Source organism: Pinus tabuliformis, chromosome X (assembly GCF_031772625.1).
Source record: "Pinus tabuliformis cultivar Carrire ecotype Pingquan chromosome X, CPIR1, whole genome shotgun sequence".
Classification (NCBI taxonomy): domain Eukaryota; kingdom Viridiplantae; phylum Streptophyta; class Pinopsida; order Pinales; family Pinaceae; genus Pinus; species Pinus tabuliformis.
Window position 1 is genome coordinate 1,744,805,772 of NC_142308.1, and position 24,209 is coordinate 1,744,829,980.

General features: G+C 39.5%; 1 protein-coding gene across 1 annotated transcript in view; it reads left to right on the plus strand.

Moving 5' to 3' along the window:
• LOC149146766 (putative calcium-binding protein At1g02270) overlaps window positions 1-24,209 on the plus strand; it is a 37,318-nt gene that overhangs the window by 6,221 nt on the left and 6,888 nt on the right. The window contains exon 3 of the mRNA XM_089452993.1: window positions 6,965-7,063. Coding sequence (XP_089309119.1) covers window positions 6,965-7,063 — 99 coding nt within the window. The remainder of the gene's footprint in view (window positions 1-6,964; window positions 7,064-24,209) is intronic.

Below are 24,209 nucleotides of genomic sequence, written 5' to 3' on the forward strand. Positions count from 1 at the left end.
CCGGGACGGGGGGACGTCTGGGGAAACGTTTCCCCACGTCCCCCATTTGGGGAGATGCGGGGAGACACAGGGGGGGGGGGGCGTTTTCCCAGTGTGGGGGACGCGACTCCCCAAAAGGGGGATGATTGGGCATCCCCCCTCACGGGGAGACACAGGGGGGGGGACGTTTTCCCAGTGTGGGGGACACGACTCCCCAAAAGGCCCTCAATATGGGCAATTCATCCCCCATTAAATTTGCTTGTAAACAATGATTTATGACAGGGAAAACCTAGTGTTTGACCATATTTCCCTACTAATGCTATGCAATTCATGGTAATGTTAAATTCTTAAAGTAAAAGTGACATTCTCTTTTATCTTTCATTTTCATCCTTTTACTTAAATTTTTAACATTACCATGAAATGACTCAGGATGTTTGAGAGTGGTTCCGATCTCATTGGATTTCATATGGAGAAAGTAGAATTTTAGATTTCACTCAAAATCCAGTAGACTTAACGGTTTTTCAAGAGTTCAAGATTCGATGGATTGCAATGTTTCCATTGCATTTTGTCATGCACAAAGGTATGGAATTTGTATTTAATCAAGAGCACCAAGCCCTCTTTGTACTTTAGAGTGACTTTTAGACCCATCACTCCACTGTTTTTGAGTTTTAGTTATATCAATTTACTATTCTAGTATTCAGATTTCAGTATCTATTATAGTCTATTTTGCTTAGTACTAATTAGATTCTAGAATGTTAAATGATGAATTCTAATTTTAAATCAATATAGAATCTAGAATTATGAATGATGAATTTAATTTTTAAATCAATGTAGATTCTAGAATGGTGAATAATGAATCATGAATATGGATTAGAGTATTTCATTATTGAATCTCGTGGTCTATGGATGAATCATGTATGTATTAGTAAGGATGATGAGTATGGATCAATGTATTTCATTATTTAATTCAATTATGTATGTATCATTGTATTTATGCTTTCATTATTGAATATGAATTTGAAATATATATATATATATATATATATATATATATATTAAAAAGGAAAAAAATATATATATACCCTGACGTCCCCCCATCCCCCCTAAATTTCCCTAAAATTTGAGGGTACTCCCACATGTCCCCTTGTGCGTCTCCCCGCACCCGCGTCTCCCCGTCCCGAAGTCTTGGTGGAACATTGGTTCTTACTTAGCAGGGTCATCATGTGGCATATCACAGTGAGACACTTTCAAAGTATCCCATCTATGACAAAGAGATGTATTCCATTGTCCAGACTTGCCGACAATCGAAACATTACATTATGCGGAAGGAAACAATCATCCACACAAACCACCGACCTCTGCAGTTCATACAAACACAAGGGTAGTTTTAGAACGATCGCCAGCAGAAATGGTCCACATACCTGCAATAGTTCCATTTGAACATTAAGTACAAGAAGGGTAGCACCAACAATGTTGCAGACTGCCTTAGCCGACCGCCAGTCATGGCGCTGACCACTATGCTCAAATCTTATGGGCATGAGACTACGGGGTGGCCGCATCTTTACAAGAGCGATCCAGAATTTGGCAACACATACCAGACAGTCCTGGAAGGCAAATAAGTTCCAAATTTTCACCTCCAAGATGCACTGTTATGCCACCTAGGACACCTCTGTGTTCCTTCAAGTGAGTGTGCCAAGATGATTTGGGAGGTGCACTACAATTGGGTTGCTAGACATTTCGAGATAGAGAAAACAATGGCAATGATGCAGAAGTATTTTTTATTGGCCGAACCTTTGACAGGATGTTGGGAAGTACATTAGATCTTGCATTGCATGCGCCATTGCCAAACCGACCATTAAGAAGCAAGGCCTATATACTCCTCTGCCTACTCCTAGTTGACCTTGGGAATCCATCTCCATGGATTACATGTTGGGCCTTCCTTCTACTAAGCATGGCAACGACTGCGTTTTCGTGGTCGTTGACATATTCTCTAAGATGGCCATTCTGGCGGTCTGCAAGAAGAGTATCACTGCAGAAGGCACTGCTAAGCTCTTCTTTGAACGAGTGTGGGTACAGTTTGGGATCCTATAATCTATTATCTCAGATCGGGACAGCAGGTTCTTAAGCACATTTTGGTCAAGTCTTTGGTCGATGTTGGATACCAAGCTCACTAAGTCCATGACTTTCCATCCCCAAACTGATGGCCAAACATAGGTCGTCAACATGATGATTGTACACATTCTGCATATGTACAACTCAAAGCATCCACGCACATGGGATGAAAGCCTCCCCTATGTCCAACACAACTACAATAGAGCTCTCCATAGCTCAACTAGCCACAACCCCTTTTAGGTGGGATTGGGATTCCATCCACTATGTCCCATTGATGTGGCCATACCATTTGCAGCTACTCAGGTAGATTCGACTCATGTCCAGTTTGAAGCTGACAGGGGTAACAAATTTATTGAGCGCATTCAACACATCCGCCAACAGGTCCATGACCTATTGGACGGAGCCAATGCTAAGTATAAGCAGCGACATGATCAGCATCGGGTGCCACACAAATTGCAAGTGGGCGATAATGTTTGGCTACATCTGTAGAAGGAACGCCTCGTTGGGCCCCACCGCAAGTTTCGCCCGCTCTGATATGGGCCATACACCCTCACCAAGGCTGTAGGGACAATGCCTTTGAGCTCATCATTCCACCGTTCCTTGGCCTGCACCCAATATTCAATGTGGACTGCCTTCGGCCATACTTTCCACCATCGCTGGACACATCTGATATTGCAGAACAACTCACACCAACAGAGTTAAACCCCAACTGCATGGAACATACGACAACTGATCGAATCATAGACATGTAGATCAAGAACACTCGCCAACAGAGGATCCAACTATATTGAGTTGTCAAAGCGGGTCAACTCCTTCACTAGGGCAAGTGGTTCACTAAGGAGCAGGTTCAACAAAAATTGCCTCACCTCATGGAGGCTCTGTGTGCAATGGAGATGATTGATTCCTAATGAGGGAGGACTGATCTAGGTGGATATTGGTGGCCACCTGCCTATTCCACCTAGACCTCAAGTCAGTTTCATCAGTTTCCTTGTTTATAATAGCATTTACTACTTTTAGCAGTTTTTCGGGTCTTGAACTTTTGGAGCAGTTTTGACCCCCTACATGACATTTTTTTGAGGTCTGCAGTAGTCTACGACTACGAGCATGCGGCAAATCCTGTAGTACTCGGAGATATCTTTCCAACGAGGTGTTATACGCACCAAGCAAAGATAATATGACCAAGTTACAATCCTGGGAAGTTGGCTGTTTAACAAACCCCAACGGGGCCCACAAATTCTTGGTGTTCCATCTCCCGGGGTTAGGGTTTTGGTTGTTTAGAGTTTTCCCTTGCTGTTCAATAATATGGGCCATACACCATCACCAAGGCTGTAGGGACAATGCCTTTGAGCTCATCATTCCACCGTTCCTTGGCCTGCACCCAATATTCAATGTGGACTGCCTTCGGCCATACTTTCCACCATCGCTGGACACATCTGATATTGCAGAACAACTCACACCAATAGAGTTAAACCCCAACTGCATGGAACATACGACACCTGATCGAATCATAGACATGTAGATCAAGAACACTCGCCAACAGAGGATCCAACTATATTGAGTTGTCAAAGCGGGTCAACTCCTTCACTAGGGCAAGTGGTTCACTAAGGAGCAGGTTCAACAAAAATTGCCTCACCTCATGGAGGCTCTGCGTGCAATGGAGATGATTGATTCCTAAGGAGGGAGGACTGATCTAGGTGGATATTGGTGGCCACCTGCCTATTCCACCTAGACCTCAAGTCAGTTTCATCAGTTTCCTTGTTTATAATAGCATTTACTACTTTTAGCAGTTTTTCGGGTCTTGAACTTTTGGAGCAGTTTTGACCCCCTACATGACATTTTTTTTGAGGTCTGCAGCAGTCTACGACTACGAGCCTGCGACAAATCCTGTAGTACTCGGAGAGATCTTTCCAACGAGGTGTTATACGCACCAAGCAAAGATAATATGACCAAGTTACAATCCTGGGAAGTTGGCTGTCCAACAAACCCCAACGGGGCCCACAAACTCTTGGTGTTCCATCTCCCGGGGTTAGGGTTTTGGTTGTTTAGAGTTTTCCCTTGCTGTTCAATAATAAAAAGGCCCTTGAGCCTCATTGTAACACTGTTTAGAGGCATGTAGCCGCCACATCTCTTCTAAGAGATAAGCTACCATCGCCCGAGCTAGTTTCTTTCCATTTCTGTGTGTAAGCATATTTCAGTTATTTGATATTATTGAAATGAAGTTTTATTTCTGCTACATCTGTGTTTATGTATATATCTGTATTTTGTTGCGTCCCTGCACAAGTCCAGATCATATTTTAACATGGAGAAAAGTTTCTTAGTTAAAAAGCTCCAGCAAGGTTGCATTTAGTGTTAGAAAATTATATATTATGGAGCAATGGAAGACATAAAATATTGCAGAAATATAAACACAGAAAACGCACAAAACAAGAGAGACACAGATATACGTGGTTCACCCAGTTTGGGCTACGTCCACCCGAACAGCCAATCCTTCCTTTCTATTATCCAGCAAAATGAAGAGACACAACCTATAGCAAATCCGCTGTAATATCCTCTGTTTTCTCTCACAGTCTCACCTCTCTGTTTCTCGCTCACAGAATACACATCTATCACACAACCTCAAATACAATACCCTCATACAAAGAGAGGGATTGCCTTCTAGGGCAAAAAACCCTAAACTAAACATAAGTTCTACCGTCAGATCATCCGCCTAATGAACGGCCAAGATTGACTAGAAATTACTATACTTTTACAAGGCAATTTTACAGCTGTTTTTAGCTTCGGGGGCGCTGCCCCCGAAACCCCCCCGCCAAGGGGGGGCTCCCAAAGGTTGCAGCCGCCACCCCCCGGACCCCCCCTGCAGTGAATATTTTATGGGCGGCGTTGCCGCCCCCATTTCGAACTGGGGTCCTATGTGGCGATACCTTTGAATATAGAAAATAATCAGGCTCCACACCCAACATTTAGTGTATGCCCAACAAGGAACCTAAGCAACCAAGTGTTATACAGTTATACTTATTCCCTTTTACACCTTTAAACTTTCTAATTTCATGCCCACTTTTACATTTTTGGTTTTAGCTATATGAGCTTAGAAAGATCAGCAAAGATGAAGAGAGGAAGTGGGTCATCGTTCTTTGTTTTTATTACAGGAAATTGGTGTCAATGCCAATTGTTCAACATCAAGCATTCTTCATCATTATCAATATTCCTCTCTCCCCAGGTACCGACATTTTAGTTTCATCAAGTTTGAAGTTTCAGATTTTTCAATTTTGTCTTCACCATGTCTAGACGGAAAGAATGCCAATGTTAAATGCCCAATGCTATATCATGAACGTCACTTGGTGAATCCTGGACTTTGAAGTGATCTGATTCTTGAATGTATAAGTGAATCTGAATCATTGCTCATTTACATTAATGGCAGTTCTCTTTTTCTATATATTATTGCAGATATAGGATTTGATATATGTACCCCTGACATACTTCTGCCCCATGTTTTAAAAAGTGGTGTACCCATACCTGCTTCCATGTACCTGTACCCTGGCAACTTAAGGTCTGTTTGTATCTGTGTACGTGAACCAGTGTGTGAGGTAGGTTTAAAAGCTCAGTCATAGTATTGTATAATTAGTGTCAATCCTGTAATCTATAATTGGTATACTAAGATTTTGGTATACATAACCTTTTTCTTTGAGAATAATAGGTATGTGTGTGTTACATGCCATGTCATTGTTTGGTTGGTTTTTTTGTTTTTATCTAGAGGATTTGGCAATTAGGCTGGTTTTTTTTGCATGACTCAGGGTCGATTCCGACCACTATCACTCTAATCTCTAGGTTTCTACGTGTGCCCTTTTTGTAGACACAGGTTAATTGGGGGGATTTGAACCTTGGATCTCATAGTTTACATAAAACTTCATAAGGTGGCCATCACCAGCAGAGCTGCTCACTAGGGGTTTGCTTAAATTGAAAGGCATGGGGGTGGGCTTTGATCCGCTTATCTGTACACAGGTCATGAAATCATCTAACATAATCTCTCTGGCTGCAACCACACAATCGACCACTACCTCAAGGTTCCCTGGTGGCTTCAGGTTAAGCCCTGATTGGAATTGAACCCAATCACCATTGGATCCAACCCCTTTGGGCGCCATGTCATTACATGTTGGTATGATGTAAAGTCACATTTTTTGTTATCCTATCAGCTGTAGAGCAACTAATCAACTTAGATATCTGAGTTATGTTTGCAGATTTTGATTAGTATACATCACGGCTGTTAGATGTATTGTGTGTAATACTGCAGTATTTTCTCTGTTTTATGAATCTGCATTTGAGTCTCGACTGATATTGATCTTTAATAACAGAAATATTCGATGGAATGTGCACGTGTGCTTCTTTTATTTTCCCTGCTGTTTTTATATGTCATTGTCTTTTTCTCCACAGGATGAGATAATTTCTATATGTTGGGCATGGATTTCTCTTTTTCCATTTTGTTTCTTGCCCAATCCATAAACCATTGCTAAGCATATTCTTTGATCTGTCGTTTATTTGTTTCCGCCATGTTTTGATCTTTGGCTTTTATGTACTAGGAAGCAGGATCAACTTGTTCTCATTTTTAACGAAAGAGAAACATGCAAAACCTTCCTTTCAAATACATAATGCTTTTATTGACAGGTCCTTGAAAGAAATTATGTGGGGACAAAGCATATATCTGTGTTATGCTTGTATACGTTATTGATATTCGCTTCTAATATCATGCTAAATAGAGCTTCCTTATTTTAGGCATTAATTTATCTTTTCTTGCAGGTTTGATTTATGTTCATTCTTCAGGTCAATTTTTTCTTGTCCCTTGGACTCATCTTTTGGGTATTTGGACTTAATTTTACAGGACAGTCGAGAAAGCCAATTCAGAGACTCTTGGATCAGCCGAAACAAGAGTATACTTGATATGCTGCTCCTGGAAAGATCTTCTGTCATTTGTTTACAGGTACATATGAGGACCGTAATTGATGATAGCATTTCTTCATTTGTTGGTTGAGGATGTTAAAAGTATCTCTGCTTCTTCTTATTCTAATGTTATTGCAATTCTGACTACACTAAAGTAATTTCTATTATCTCCTTTGTACATATGCTTATTTCTTTTTAAGATAAGATGTATTATTTCAAAGAAAACAAACTATAGTTATGAAGTTGCTAGACTCTAATTGTAAGGGATCCTATGATTTTGAAATTTCGGAGAAATACATTTTTAGATTATAGAAGAACAGCAATGGTTATGTTCTTCTGTACTATTGAGGCTCCGGTTCACATACGTGGGTTTCATTCTGCAATGAGGGACGGGTTCTATAATATCTGCACCATTACTTGTAGTTGTGGGGATTTAATTGACATTTACAATAAGGCATCCAAATTTCAGGCTTTAACTTAAGGCAATGCTTAAACAACGTTAAAAGGCAGTAAAAGAAGGGTTTCTTAATGAAACTTTTAATAATTGATGTGTGGGAATTCAATTACACAACCAGTCATAACTTAAACGCTAGTTTATATTTATAATGGCAGTTCAGAACTTTGTTATGAATCCCAAGAGAGAAGCTATTCATTTGTCACACATCCAGGCCTTATCTTCTATGCTATCAAAATAATGATGGACCTTTTTGGCCTTTAGCATGGTCCGTGTAGATTTACCAACACTGCTAAAAGATAACAATGATTGAGGACCACCTGAGCTAGCATTGTGTACCAGTTTATTATGTTGTATAACTCATCCATGATATTATTACTAACTAAGAATACTGTTTGAACTAATATAAAAAGGGGAAAATTATTCTATATTCAAGCAGTTTTTATCTGTGAGATTGTCGGTGTTGAAAAATGTGTAACTAGGTTTGGTATTCATAAGTATGTAATGTATCTTTTGTAAATCATAAAATTAAAAGAAATTATTATTATTGTTGAAGCATGGGTTTCATGCTCAAGTTCTTTTATTTTATAGGTCAAACACCCATTGAGTGATTCTAGGGTTTGTCCTAGGTCTAGAAGTCAAAAGAGTCATTGTCATATATTGAAAACCCCAATGGGCACATTGTAACTTGTAAAGAAAAAATATTTTTGTCTTTAAATTGTCGGAATACCCTCCAAGATCAAGTCGACTTAGAAGCTGTCAAGTTGGCCTAATTGAAGAGCCACGTCTACCGCTTGAAGAAGCCTATATAAGGAAAGGAACTCGTCCTCAAAAGCGGCACTCACTCATCTCCCATTCTATGCGAAGAATAGGACGAAGAAAAGGTCGAAGAAGGACGAAGTGTTTTGGGCTAGTTCTCTCCAGTGTTGAAAATATCGGTATCGGCAAAATATCGGCGAGGGTCCAGAAAATATCTTATCGGCAATATTGGCAAATATCGGCAAGCATAAAAAATAATTTTTTCAAATTTTTAAATATAGCCGATATTTTGCCGATATTTTCAAAATATCGCGATATTTTGCCGATATTTTCCGATATTTGCCGATATTTTGAAAATATCGCGATATTTTCAAAAGAGAAAATATCGCGATATTTTCTCGGCGATATATCGTTTTGCCGAAAATATCGCGATATTTCCGAATATCGCCGATATATCGCCGATATTATCAACAGTGGTTCTCTCTCTCTCATGCGCTGGAGGAAGCTAAGGTTTCTGTGCAAGGGTTTCATCTAGTTTGATCTTGGGATGAAGGAAGGGAAGAAGGCAAGTGAAGGCGACTAAGGGTATCTCTCTAGCCCTAAGTCACAAGGAAAGGAAAGCGAAGGACAGAAGAAGGCTCTAGGAAGAGGATTGAAGTTCCCACGTGTGGCAGCAACAGTTGCTGGGGAGTCAAAATTTCGGATTTGCAGTAGGAGGTCGAAGTTCTTGCAGTAGGAGGCCGAGTTGGTGCAATTGGAAGAGATTTGCTTGGGTTTGGAAAGTACAAAATTTGTACACTATCTCAAGAGGTTGATCTTGATCTTGGAGGGTATTGGTCTGAGTCATTAGGTCATGGTATTCGTCAATTGAAAGATCTATAAGAAGAGAAGAGATTTAAGGGTTTTCCCCTCAAGAGGACGAGTTTCAGCCCTGGCTTGCAGCCTATACACTGTGTCACTGTTCTTATTGTTTTGGTAGTTGTTTGATGTTTCTCACATCATAATAATCAGGATCAAAGCTAATAAGGTAAAAGATAACACAAACAATTATCAAGTTGAAGAGAATTAACATATTCATTGCTCTATCGCATTCTCAACATGGTATTAGAGCTAAGGTTAGCTAAGGGCATCGTGAAGATTTCCTCTTCAATGAAGAAGTTCATCAAGAAGTGTTCTAAGATAGCAAGCCATCTCAAGAAAGGTATCAAGAAAACATGGAGTCTCTTATTTTCTTCAAAGAAGGTATCAATCAAGGAAAAGGATGAAGGTCTCTTCTCGGCTCTCTCTAGCACATTCCAAGATGAAAACATTTGGGTAATTGATAGCGATGCATCAAGACACATGGCTGACCATCCCAAACAATTGAAGACCTTATTAAAAGGTAAATCCACTTATTCAATGGAACTTGGAGATAACAAGAGCTATCCCGTAAGGGTATTGGATCGACTTCTATAAAGCTGGAGAATGGAAGCAACATCCACCTCAACAACATTCTATTTGTTCCAGGTTTGCATAAGAACTTACTTTCAATTTCAAGCTTACAAGATAAGGGTGATAGAGTAGCTTTCATTGATGGAAAGGTTGTTGTATGGAGTAAAGACTCAAATATAGAACAAGCTAAAGTCATTGGCATTCAAGAAGGAAGACTTTACAAACTGATATCTCCTTTAGCCCAAGCCCTAGTTCACGTTGAAATTAGCCCATGTGAACTTTGACATAAAAGATTTGGTCATCTACATTTCAAAATCCTTCCAACTCTAAGCTCCACAGTAGATGAAATACCTAAACTTAAGGAAGATCATGGAGTATGTAAGGGATGTGCATTGGGTAAGAATACCAAGAGACCATTTGGAAGTAGTGCTTCATGGTCAAAAGTAATCTTGGATCTCATTCACTAGGATGTATGTGGCCCTATGACTCCTAAATCACTTGGGGGTTATCTATCTTATGTCACATTTATAGATGATCATTCAATAAAGGGCTGGGTTTACTTAATGGAAACCAAGGATGAAGTATTTACAAAATTTCAAGAATTCAACGCTGAAGTGGAGAACCTTACAGAAAGAAAAATCAAGATACTAAGATCTGATAATGGAGGAGAATATACATCCAAGGAGATTATAGCATTCTGTAAGGAGTCTGGGATTAAGAGGGAGCTAATAGTCCCATATAATCCTGAGCAACATGGAGTTGCAGAGCGGAAGAATAGATCCATTGAAGAAACTGTGAAAGCAATGTTACACGATTAGGATCTACCTAAGTTTATGTGGGGAGAAGCCACGAAGACAACTGTCTACATTCAGAATCGAAGTCCCCATAGGTCCCTAGACAACAAAACTCCGGAGGAAGTGTTCACTGGAAAGAAGCCATCTGTGGATCATCTCTGGATCTTTGGGTGTTCGTATATAGCTGGATCCATCAGGCATGAAGGGAATGTTTGTTGGGTATAACAACTCATCTAAGGCCTATAGGATTTACATAAAAGAAGGACTTCACATAGAAGTTAGTTGAGATGTCATATTTGATGAAAGTTTAACATTCAAGAAATCAAAGGAACTTCCTGTAGGCTCTGATGATGAAGAAATTCTGGTATTTGAGGAAGAAATTGACACAGAAGGAGAAGAATCTCACCATGAAAAAAAGGTCCTAGTGAATCTTCAACCCGTGGCCATCCCAGAAACAAGGAAAAGACCTAATTGGTTGAATTCTACACTACTTGATGCAGAAGGTCATGGGGTAGTGAAAGGCTCATTTAGAGAAGGCAAGAAAACCAAAAGATATGTTGGGTATGTTGCATACATGACGAAACTAATAGAAGCAGAACCATCCAATTTTTAAGAGGCTGTCAATCATTAGGAATGGAAAGATGCCATGAATGAAGAGTATCAATCTATAATGAAGAAATGAGCATGGGAGGTTGTACTTAGGCCCGAAGACAAACCTGTGGTAACTTCCAAGTGGATCTATAAGATCAAACATGCGGCAGATGGAAGTATAGAGAAGTCTAAGGCAATATTTGTGGCTAGAGGTGTCTCGCAACAAGAAGGCATCGACTACGAAGAGACATTTGCTCCAACAACAAGATATACGACGATTCGTTCATTAGTCTCTCTAGCAGCATTGATGGGATGAAACATCCATCAAATGGATGTCAAGACTGCATTTCTGAAAGAGAAACCCTTGGGATTTGAAGTTAAAGACAAGAAGGCATATGTTTGTAGACTGAAGAAAGCATTATATGGCCTCAAGCAAGCACCAAGGGCATAGTATGCTAGAATGGATGCATACTTCAAAGAATAGGCTTCACAAAAGGTTCTGCTGATCTGAGCATTTATATCAATTTTGTAGATGGAGAACCTGTAATCATTCTCTGTATGTAGATGATCTTTTCTTGATTGGTGTAGAAGGTCGAATTGAAGAATGTAAGAAGCAACTAGCAACAGAATTTGACATGAAAGATCTTGGGCTGATGCATTATTATTTGGGACTAGAAGTCTGGCAAGGACCTGATGAAGTTTATTTGTGTTATAGATCTGATCTGAAAATATAAGACAATGCAAATAAACCAAAAAGCAATAAGAGAGATAGATAGAAATTCTTCTTTATTGTTCAAAACCCTTAAGGTAGGGAAACACCATACATTCACTCCTTAAGGAAGGAGAACACTCCACACGCCATATGCCTGTTCATACAATATTCCTTGACATCCCTCAATGTGGAGTCTCTAGCCTCTATTTAGGCCTCATACATATAATACCATGGGTCATTACCATGGTTCCCTCAATACCATCTATCTAATACCATGGGCCCATTACATTATTACTAACTACTTGTGGTCCCTTACATGATACGGGTTAACCACCTTATTTATTACTATGGCCCATCCCATTATTACATTATTCCCTTGGGTACCTCCCTTTGTACCCCATATTATCGCCCCTAGGTATATAACATTCCACCCCCCTTAACATGTTTCGTCCCCGAAACATGGGAAGAACACAAATAATAAGATATACTCAAAAGAGTAGTCCATTGGTACCATGCACGTGCATCTAGCCATCCAAGAGAAAGGTGAACCCTCGATCTCACTGGTGCCCCGCTCGCTTGAGATGGAAGTTGATCGTGGTAGCTCTTCTGTGTTGATGTGTAGTAGGTGGATCTTTGCTCCTCTCTATCTGTCATTTGGGGGTTGTTGTCCTTGTGGCTAATTGGTTGCCATCTTGTTGGTTGTTTTCTTGCGGGGTGATATGGGTGATGATATGTTGAAGTTTTAATCCACGGCGTCTTTTTCTTTAATTCACCCCTTACTGGAGCCTGACTGTTATCTGGTGCATGTTGTGGTGCCTGCTGTGGTGTCTTATCTTCCAATATTACTTCAACCACTGAGCCCTTATCTGATGTGTCAGCACCTGTAACCTTTTCTGCTTTAGCCTCTGTTTGTGTTTGATTGTCGACCATCAATTGCTCATCATCTGATATGTAAGTGTCCTTAGAGCTTTGTGCTTCTGCTTGGGTCTTAATGGAAATATCTTGCAATATAATTTTCTTCTTTTTATGCCATAGCTTCAGGAATTTCTTCTGCACATTAATATTGATAGTACCCACGGATTCCATCCAAAGATATCCCAAAACAATATCCATGTTATCCATATTTGAAGTACAAAAATCACCATGCAACACATACTTATCTATAGAAAGCTTCAAATCCTTATCAACTTGAACTTCCTCATCATCAACTTGTGTGTTATCAATGTGTTTTGCTGGCACTTGCAATTTTTTTGCCAAGTTGACATTTATGAGATTTTGCTTGCAACTCAGATTTATAGACACAATGATTTTCTCTTTCTGAATCAATCCATGAACCCGCAATAAGGATATACTAGTAGGAAATAACCCCACATGTTTCCCCTTATCTTGTTTTCTAGCCTGAGACCATTTGTCCAAAAGGAGTTTTTCAAATTCTTTATCTGAAAGTTTAGGCAACTGCGTGTTGTAAATTGATTTCTACTATTTGTAGGCCTCATCTTTAAATTGGTACACTACCCAAAATTTCTAATTTTTTTCCCATACTGACTTTATTTCTTTTATGTATTCTTCAATAGTAGGACCATCATCTTTTCCTGTAAAATATAAAATCGTCATGAAGGGTGTTTTGAAAAAAAAATCACTTGGCGAAAATTTGAAATTGTCACAGTTTAGTCAATATTGCTCAGAATCCATATTATGACCTGTTTTCGGAAATGGAACAACCATTCTGCATCTGCTCATGTGATAGAAGTCCCGATCCAGGCACTGGAATTTTAGATCTGCGCTGCAACTCTCCCGCCGTCACAAAAATTTCTGAAAAAAGAGTTGATTTTAAATCAGCAATATCTCCCTCATCCGGACTCCGATTCGACTGAATTTTTTTTTTGAAATCGGGTATTTTTTCACAAAGAATCTAGATCTGCAATTAGATTTTGCAGATCTTGCACCAGGATGTCCAGATCTGCACTGCAAACTCGCTGCCCCAAAAAATTGTTTGCAACACCACTGATTTTTAGATCAATGAAATTGGGTATTTGGGGATGTCCAGATTCAGCCGATTTTTTTTTTTGAAATTGGGTATTTTTCACAAAGAATCCATATCTACAATTAGATTTTGCAGATTTTGCCCCAAAATGTACAGATCTGATCTGCAAATTCGTCGCCCTTGAAAGTTCATGCAAAAAAATTCTCCACTTTTGCCCAAAAAAGTGCTCTGATACCACTTGTTATCTAAGTCACCTGACACGGGGATTCGGGACACGTAGGATTCGGGATTCGTGGTGTCGGATTCGGGACACGCTGACCCCCGGAACATGACACGTTAGGACACGTTATATATTATATTTATTAAATATATATATATATATATATATATATATATATATATATATATATAAAAATTAGTTATTAGCATATTTCTTACACAAATTTTAATTAATGATACAAATTTATTGATTTCAAACATAGATCTTCATCTATAGCTATTAGCATGCATAGTACATACAAAATTCAAATAAATGTCAGTGGTACTGGTCACATAAATGATAAATCTATTAAAAATTTAAATCATGATTCATAATTCATAACTGAAAGACAACTTACAACTACAAGATAGTAAGATAAACACACTGACAACTGTAGTTTTCTCATTAAGTCATCAAATCAAAATCTGTTACATAGGTAGTGTTGGTGCAATGCCAATGGCAAATAGAAATAGAAAATATAAAACAACTATAGGTATACAAGCCTCAAGGCATCAATCAGCATCACTGTCCCCATCATCATGGTCCCCACTGCTCTCCTCTGCATCCTCCTCCTCCCCTGTATCCATAGTCGCCTCTGCATCTGCTGGTATGGAGGTTGACCCCTCTAAGTCATCAAAACTAATAGGGTCTAGCACTGGATCACCGAGATCCATGTTGGCCAATGCCAACTCAACAATGGTGTCCAGACCCATATCATCAGGAAAGACATCCCACATCTTTGTCTTTCCCCTCAACCACTCTTCCCTCTGCCTGTAAATAAGACGAAGGTTGGTGTGCACATACACCATTGTCTCTGCCCTGGACTGCTCAAGCCTGCTCTTCTTCACAGTATGCAAATTCCCATATGTGCTCCAATTTCTCTCGCAACAAGAGGATGAAGTCACCTGAGAGAGGAGCCTCATGGCTAACTGCTGAAGAGGAGGGCTTGTTACCCCATGATTTGCCCACCAAGAGTAGGGCTTCTTAAGCCCCCTGTCTCTAATCACATCATAACCTCCAAATCGACCAGTGCCAGTGGAAAACTCTGCAAAGGCATCCTCCACCTCAGCAAGCAATGCACTATCCTGATAAATCCGCTTCAATGCCTCTTTCCTCCCCTGTGAGATTTCACCATCCATGTGAGGAGGGAATCTGCGGGAAGGTCCACCATTCAGCCACTCATGGCTGTAGTATTTGGGGTTCAATGAGTGAGCCAAACAATGTAAAGGTGTACAATTCTTGTCCCATCTGCGGACAAGAATATCATGTATGGTATCGCAGAAGGCCTCTGGTGATGTCTCATACTGGGGGCACTCACTCTGTAGAATAATGCTCCTCACAGACTCAATCATGGAATCCCATCCCTCATAAACCTCTCCTAGGATGGGTTTGTCTGTATCTGCAACTCGAAGCAAAGAGATGATAGGGTCCATGATCCGAATAATTAGATCTACCCTCTCCCACCAAGCATCATCTAGTATCGTGTCCTTCACTCTTTTAGAGGCTGCCTGATCTGTCTTTCTCCAAAAAGACCAAAACTCAGAAATAACCATGGACCCAAGAGCAGTCTTGACCTCCCTCAACCTCTTCAACATCATGAATGAAGATGCAAACCATGTATCAGCAATCTTCAACAATGATAGATTGCTGTACTCTTTGTAGATAGTGAGGGCATTTGTATGATTTTGCACAAAGTTACGGATATGTCTTGCATCCTCAATAATGCTTCCAATCCAAAGCACATCAGAAGCAATGGATTTCAGTGCTAAGTTCAATGAATGGACAATGCAAGGTGTCCAAAACACTTGTGGATATTTAGCTTCCACAATCATGCCAGCCGCCTTGCAAACAGGTGCATTATCTGTAATGATTTGCACACAAGAATCAACACCTACCTCTTCAACAACTCTAATAAATAACTCACCCATAAATTGTGCATCCTTGTATTCGCCAAGTGTATCCACTGCTTTCAGGAAAACTGGACCATTCAAGGAAGACACCATGAAGTTGATGATTGGGTGTCGTGCTGGATCTGTCCATCCATAAAAAACAATGCTAACCCCAGATGTTGGCCATGATGCCATAATAGGCTCGAGCATTTTTTGCACCTCTTTTTTTGCCTTCGTCAACAATGTGGTTCTCAGCTTCTCTGACCCAGGAGGCACATACCCTGCTGGAGCCCCTTGAGTTAGAGCTCGGCACATCTCAACAAATAAAGGTGAACGTGCAACATTAAATGATATGAAGTTTTGATAGAAGAAGAAGGCAATGGTGAGATCAAGCTCTTCCCGTCTCTCTTTTTGGAAAATCCTGTCCATTGGACCAAGTGATCTTCTTTTTAATGCTTGTCCCCCAGTAGAAGTAGAACTCTCAAATGGAAATTTGGTGGTGGCTTTCCTCAAAAATGGAAGGGGGTCTTCATTCTTGCCCTTGGGTGCTTTTGATTTTGAAGCCAGTGCCACATGTTCCATACCAACATTGGCCTCCTTTTCCAATTCTTTTCTCTTTTGTGAAGTAATAACTTTACAAGATCCAATTCCACAACCAGGTATAGCCAACAAATGTGATTTCACACGGTAATATGTGCTTTTGAAAGAAATGTTACAAAAGTTGCATTTCCATGGCACATTGCCTCCTCCCTTTCCCTTGTTGTTTGGCCCACCCTCTCTTGTGACATATTTCCACAATGGATATTTTTCATTGTATTTAAGTCCTCTTCCCTCAACATTACTTGCAGCAGACTCTGATGATATTGGGGGAGGAAGGGCATCTCTACCCATGACATTCTTGCCCTTCCTTGCTGCCTTTGATTGAGCCATGTTACCTCAACCTGTAAAAAAAATGAACAAACTGCTGTAAAAATTTAAAAATGCAAAAGAAATGAACAAGAATCAAGTTCAACACTAATATATATATTAATATCACTATATCAGTGGCCACTATCCATAATATCTTAAATATTTTATACTATATCAGTGGCCACTGGCCATGCATCAATTTGGTATTGGTTTGAATAGGTGCGCATTTAGGATTTGGTCTAGGCATACAAGCTAAACATAAGGAACATGGAAAGCCTTTCTGGTGGCTAAGAACAGAAGTACGTGGTTCTTGAATGCCTTGGAGCTGTAGATTTCTATCTGCAAAAGTTGTTGCTGAGTATGGTATGAGGTCCAACATTAATATGCTTAGGCAAACTGGTGTTTTGAATGTGGTATACTACTACAGCTGAATGTAAAACAAGGCTTTAAAAAAAGAAAGAAAAAACAAAACAGATAGATGGGAAAATGAACAGGGTAGGACATCTAAGACAAATGATACATAGCAGAAATGATGCAGAGTCAATGAGTTCACCCCTCTGTATATCCTCCTTACTATCCATTATAAAAACTTTGTACTTTTATGGTCTCATGCTGAATGATAATCAGTTTCGATATCCTGTAGGAAACCCTGCTGATTGAATGCGATATAACGTCTGCGTCCTCAAAACCATAGAGATTTTAGGCAAGAAGGAAGTTAGTAATGTCAACAGAGGCTCTATATACAGACAATGCTGAAGCCTGAGAATCTGAGATTGATATCAGTGTATCACGGAAATTGTGACTATGTCAAGAATCAAAGCAAATGGGCTTTTAATAGCTGAAGCATGACAAAACGTGCTAACTTGATGCTCATTCACGGCTTTCATGGTGGCGATTGAAGGTTGTAACCGGAGGTTTTATTCTTTTTATATTAGAAAATAGAAACTTATGCTATAGTCATCATACAAAATCTGTTCTGCACAGCCACGTGATTTTGAATAAACCGTGCCTTACCTGAAGTTCTGGACGTTGGGTGGACTGTGGACTTGGGCGGTCCGCTCCTCGCTGCAACAAAGCAATGATGCAATCCTTTGCGGCTTTGCCAAATACCTTGCAGAATGACTGAATCCTTTGCCGTCAACTGAGAGAGACACGCCCCCTTTTAAGTTTTAACCTAGCAGCAGTTCCGAAAACGAATCCGCAAACCAGGACTCGGCAGAAAAATCGAGACACGATTTCGAAATTCGGGCACGCTACTGGACACGACGTGCCACAAGAGGACACGACGAGTCCTGCAATCCTGACACGAGTCCGGACAGAATCGTGTCCGATTCGACTGATTCGCGATTCGTCCAGGGTTTTGGACGAATCCGGTTTCATAGCTTGTTATAGATCTGATCTGAAAATATAAGACAATGCAAATAAATCCAAAAACAATAAGAAAGAAATAGATAGAAATTCTTCTTTATTGATCAAAACTCTTAAGGTAGGGCAACACCATACATTCACTCCTTAAGGAAGGAGAACACTCCACAAGCCATATGCCTGTTCATACAATATTCCTTGACATCCCTCAATGTGGAGTCTCTAGCCTCTATATAGGCCTCATACATACAATACCATGGGTCATTACCATGGTTCCTTCAATACCATCTATCTAATACCATGGGCCCATTACATTATTACTAACTACTTGTGGTCCCTTACATGATACGGGTTAACCACCTTATTTATTACTATGGCCCATCCCATTATTACATTATTCCCTTGGGTACCTCCCTTTGTACCCCATATTATCCCCCTAGGTATATAACAATTTGGGTCAAGGAAAGTACGTGATCAAGATGTTGAAAAGGTTTGACATGATGGACTGGAAACCTATGATGATCATAAACTTGAAGAGACTAAGGAGTCCCAAATCAAGCCCTGCAGATCCTTCCAAGTATAGAAAACTAATTAGCTCTCTAATGTACTTGGTGAATACTCGACCAGACATATGTTTTGCAGTAAATATTCTCAGTCAATTCCAAGTGGAGCCAAGGCATGATCATTGGATAGCAGCAAAGCATATTCTGAGATATCTACGAGGAACCATTCATTACTGCCTGAAATATGACAAAAGAAATAATGTCCACTTGATAGGATATACAGATTCCGACTGGGGAGGCAGTGAACAAGATGGTAGAAGCACTACTGGAGGATGTTTCAGTTTAGGATCCTCCATGATCTCATGGATGAGCCGGAAACAAGACACAGTTGCATTAAGTAGTGTTGAGGCTGAATATGTTGCAGCCTATGAAGTAAGCAGAGAAGCAGCCTGGTTGAGGAATTTGCTATCCGACCTGTTTGAAGAACCAATGAACCCTACAGTGATACTTTGTGATAACATCAGCACGTTTGTCTGAAGACCTAGTATTTCATGGAAAGACAAAGCATATAAAAAACAAGTATCACTATATTCGAGAGTTAGTACAAAATGGTGTGCTGCAGCTACAGTGTATCTCCACTGATGAGCAGGTAGTTGACATATTGACAAAATCTCTTCTAAACAAGAAGCTTGTGTGCTTGAGAGACAAGCTTGTCTTGGTTGATGTATCCTCCCTAACTGAGAGGGAGAGATAGACACTACATTCTTGTGATTAGGTTCGGTCTTCATAAGTATGTAATGTATCTTTTGTAAATTATAAAATGAAAAGAAATTATTATAATTATTGAAGCATGGGTTTCATGCTCAAGTTCTTTTATTTTATAGGTCAAGCACCCATTGAGTGCTTATAGGGGTTTGTCATAGGTCTAAAAGTCAAAAGAGTCAGTATCATATATTGAAGACCCCAATGGGCACATTGTAACTTGTAAAGAAAAATTATTTTTGTTTTTAAAGTGTCAGAATACCCTCCAAGATCAAGTCAGCCTAGAAGTTGTCAAGTTGGCCTAATTGAAGAGCCATGTCTACCCCTTGAAGAAGCCTATATAAGGGGGAGGAACTCGTCTTCCAAAGAGGCACCCACTCATCTCTCATTCTATGCAAATAAGAGGATGAAGAAGAGATCGAAGAAGAAGGATGAAGAAAAGGTTGAAGAAGTATGGAGTGTTTTGGGCTAGTTCTCTCTCTCATGTGATAGAGGAAGCTAGGGTTTCTATGCAAGGGCTTCATCTAGTTTGATCTTGGGACAAAGGAAGGGAAGAAAGCAAGTGAAGGCTACTAAGGGTATCTATATAGCCCTAAGTCACAAGGAGAGGCAAGCAAAGGACAAACGAAGGCTCTAGGGAGAGGATTGAAGCTTCCACATGTGGCAACAGTAGTTGTTGGGGAGTCGAAATTTCGGATCTACAGTAGGAGGCCGAGTTGGTGCAATTGGAAGAGATTTACTTGGGTTTGGCAAGTACAAAGTTTGCACACTGTGTCAAGAGGTTAATCTTGATCTTGGAGGGTATTGGTATGAGTCATTAGGTCATGGTATTTATCAATTGAAAGATCTATAAGAAGAGAAAAGATTTAAGGGTTTTTCTCTCAGGAGGAGGGGTTTTGGCCCTGGCTTGCAACCTATACACTATCACTGTTCTTATTGTTTTGGTAGTTGTTGATGTTTATCACATTATAATAATCAGGATCAAAGCTAATAAGTAAAAAGATAACACAAACATCAAGTTGAAGAGAATTAACATATTCATTGCCCTATTTAATTCTCAACATTCGGATGGTTGGTTTAAAGCTAAGTAACCGGATTCGTTATAAAGGGGCCATGTGTCTGAATCCTGCGAATCAGACACGATTCGCTAGGGATTCGAATCCCAGAAGGGGACACGTTGTGTCCTAATGGGATTCGTATGAATCCCGTATGAATCTCGTTAGGACACAACGTGTCCCGATTCTGGGATTCGAATCCCCTAAACTGAAACCTACGCGCATAAAAAAGGCATTGTTCCTTATGTTTTTTACCATATTTCTCTTCCAGTTTTGCATACTTTGAGCTATGGGAAAGGAGCTAAGGGTTTGGAGCAAGGAGCTAAGGGTGTGGAGCGTTCAGCTAGAGCATGTTAGATTTGATAACGGTGATATTTTAGAGGGGTCATCCTCAACACCAGCAGATGCAGAGGCGACTATGGATACAGGGGAGGAGGAGGATGCAAAGGAGAGCAGTGGTGACCATGATGATGAGGACATTGATGCTGATTCTGATGATGACTATGAGAATTGATGACTCATGAGTCATGGGCTACCTATTGCCTTGAGGCTTGTATACCTGTAGTTGTTTTATATTTTCTATTTCTATTTGCCATTGGCATTGCACCAACACTACCTATGTAACACATTTTGATTTGATGACTTAATGAGAAAACTACAATTGTCAATGTCTTTATCTTACTATCTTGTAGTTGTAAGTTGTCTTTCATTTATGAATCATGATTTATGTGACCACTGACATGTATTTGAATTTTGTATGTACTATGCATGCTATAGATGAAGATCTATGTTTGAAATCAATGAATTTGTATCATTAATTAGAATTTGTGTAAGAAATATCTAATTTTTAATATATATATATATATATATATATTTAAAAGATATATATATATATATATATATATTTAAAATATATATGTATATATATATATATACATATATATTTTAAATATATATATATATATATATATTTTAATAAAATAATATATAGCGAATCCTACGTGTCCTGTTTTGGGGGGTCAACTTGTTCGAATCTGACACTCGAATCCCCATATCCTACGAATCTCGAATCCACGTGTCAGGTGACTTAGGTTTAAAGTTGTCAGAGGTCTGAATGCATTGCCTATTGTTATCACACAAACTGCACTTTAGGAGATAGAGTTTGAAAACTCAAGCGAGGGTGGAGTGAAACTAAGGGGATTTACTCTTCATATCACCTTGAAATTCATTGCCTTAAGACCTAGCAATCTTAACCTAGGGAAGCCCCACTTGAGCCGTAGGAGAGCTGGCTTGAAGTGTAGAAGAGTGTTGGTGAGGCAAGAATGACACCGTCTTAGTTTCACTCTACATTCACTTGAGTTTTCAGATTTTATTTCCTAAAGTGCGAGTTTGTGATAACACCCGTATGTTCTTTAGTTTGTATTCTCAGTTTTGTGCCATTCGCTAATTTATTGGCAGCTTTTGGTTTGATAAGCTTGTACCATATAAACAGAAAGGAGGGTGAATTATTGCTGATACAAGTTCCTTTGAAAATGTTATAACATGGGATGGGGTATGGGAGAAGCATACATCAACAATTGTTGGGGTCTTTAGTATTTATATCTTTAAACTGTTTAATGTTTATTTTTATTTTTGTATCCCAGAGTAACCCAACAACCCGCCTGACATGTAACTACTAGTAAACCTCTGGGGGTTTACGACTTATCCTCCTTGCTGTAAACTGGGTCACTTCGGGGGGGATTTGTGCCTTGTTTCCACAATTTCACAAACATTGAAGTAATCAATTGAGCTGCCCACCCCCCACCCGAGGTTAATCTATTTAATGTTAAGTCATAATTAATTGTGCAATTGGTTTACATTTTGTTGGAAATATTGTTGTCATTGATGTCAAAAACAGAGGGAGACTAAATATGTCCAAGATAATGATCACAAAATGAAGATTGTTGGAAATATTATTTGGATACCTAGTTTTATGATCACTAGTTTGAATACCCTCTCTCTGAAGGCAGTTTTACTCTAAAGACCTAGCTCAAATGGGAGCATAGATATATGATTGAAAAGCTTATTCTGAGACCTTTCCAACAATATACGACACTCCTTCCAGCTCCATAGGAATGAGAAGATGTGAAAGACTCTGTCAAGTTGGCACATCCATAGAGTACAAGTTGGCCTGCCCAATTTTACAAGTCAGCCCCATAAATGAACATAGAAACACTATAAATAAATTATAGATGAGTGCAGTTGAAGATCATCTAAGCAAGAAAATATTTGATGTGTGCAAGAGAAGTTGGGGAATACTCTTTAGGGTTTTAAAAGTGGAAAACAACGTGATTTTGTGGAGTGAACGAGTCATCTTGGCATTTTCATTATAACTTTTCTTTTGGGATGTTTCAGACTATGATATTTTGAGCAGATAGATGCGAGATCCTTGTGTACATGTGGTAATTTTTTTTGGCATTGGTTCATTATACTTTTTGAGGTATGTCTTAAGGAAGTTAGGGTTTGTGATTGATCTTGAAATTTGCTTCAAATGAGCCATCTTGGGATTTTCACTATAACTTAAGTTTTGGGACATTTCAAACCGTGAAAAATTGAGGGAACAAAGGTGAGATCTTTGGGTAAATGTGATCAAATTTTTAGACTTGGGTTCGCTATAATTTTGAAGATATGCCCTGTGGAAGTTAGGGTTTTTAAATAGTCTTGAAATCAGTTTCGAATAGGTCAGTTTGACATTTTGCTATAACTTATTTTTTGGGATGTTTTAGAGTGTGAAATTTTTAATGACCCATGGAGACATATCGTGGTACCGCAAATAAAAATTTCGAACTTTGGTTCGCAATACTTTCAGAGATATGCCTTGTGGAAGTTAGGGTTTTTTGAATGATCCTAAAATCGATTTCAAAAAAATCAGCTTGGAATTTTTGCTATAACTTATATTCTGGTACTTTTCAAATTGTGAAATTTTTAGAGATCTAAGAAGGCATACAAAAGTGCCTTAGGTAAAAATTTGAGACTCAAATTTGCAAAATTGGATACGTGGCATGCTGTACAAGTTCATTCTCGGGAAGAGGCCGAAAACAACTTGTTGTGGGAGAAGCAGACTTGGTGAAGGCCGAAGCAAAAAGCAGACCTAGTAAAGGTAGAAGCAGCTAGTGGACTTGATGAAGGCAAAATAACACACAGACTTAGTGAAGTAGGTTGGCGCCTATGAATATTTGCAACAATGGGGATTGGTGTCTCCAGTAGGTTGGTGCTTGTGAATATTTGCAATGGTGGGAATTGGTGTCTCTATTAGGTTGGTCACTGGTGCCTATGAATATTTGCAGCAATGGGGATTGGTATCTCCAGTAGGTTGTTGCCTACAAATATTTGTAACAATCTATGTTGCACGGGGACCCATCCCCCCCAAAAATACTCACGCACCTTGCGTCCCCGCATTCCGGGGACTTTTGGACCCTTAGGAAACGTCCCCAACTGTTGGGGACTCCAATGGGGACTTGGGGATTTACTAGTCGTCCCCAAGATGTTCCAGACAGATTTCAGGGATGTTCCAGACAAATTTCAGAGATGCTTTTGGCAGATTTCAAGGGTTTTCAGGGCAGATTTCAGGGATGTTTTGAGAAGTTTTTAGGGATAATCCAAGCATAGAGCTTCAATTTTGACAATCATGGACATTGATGATTGAACAATATGATCATTTTTCCCATTCATTTTTTTTG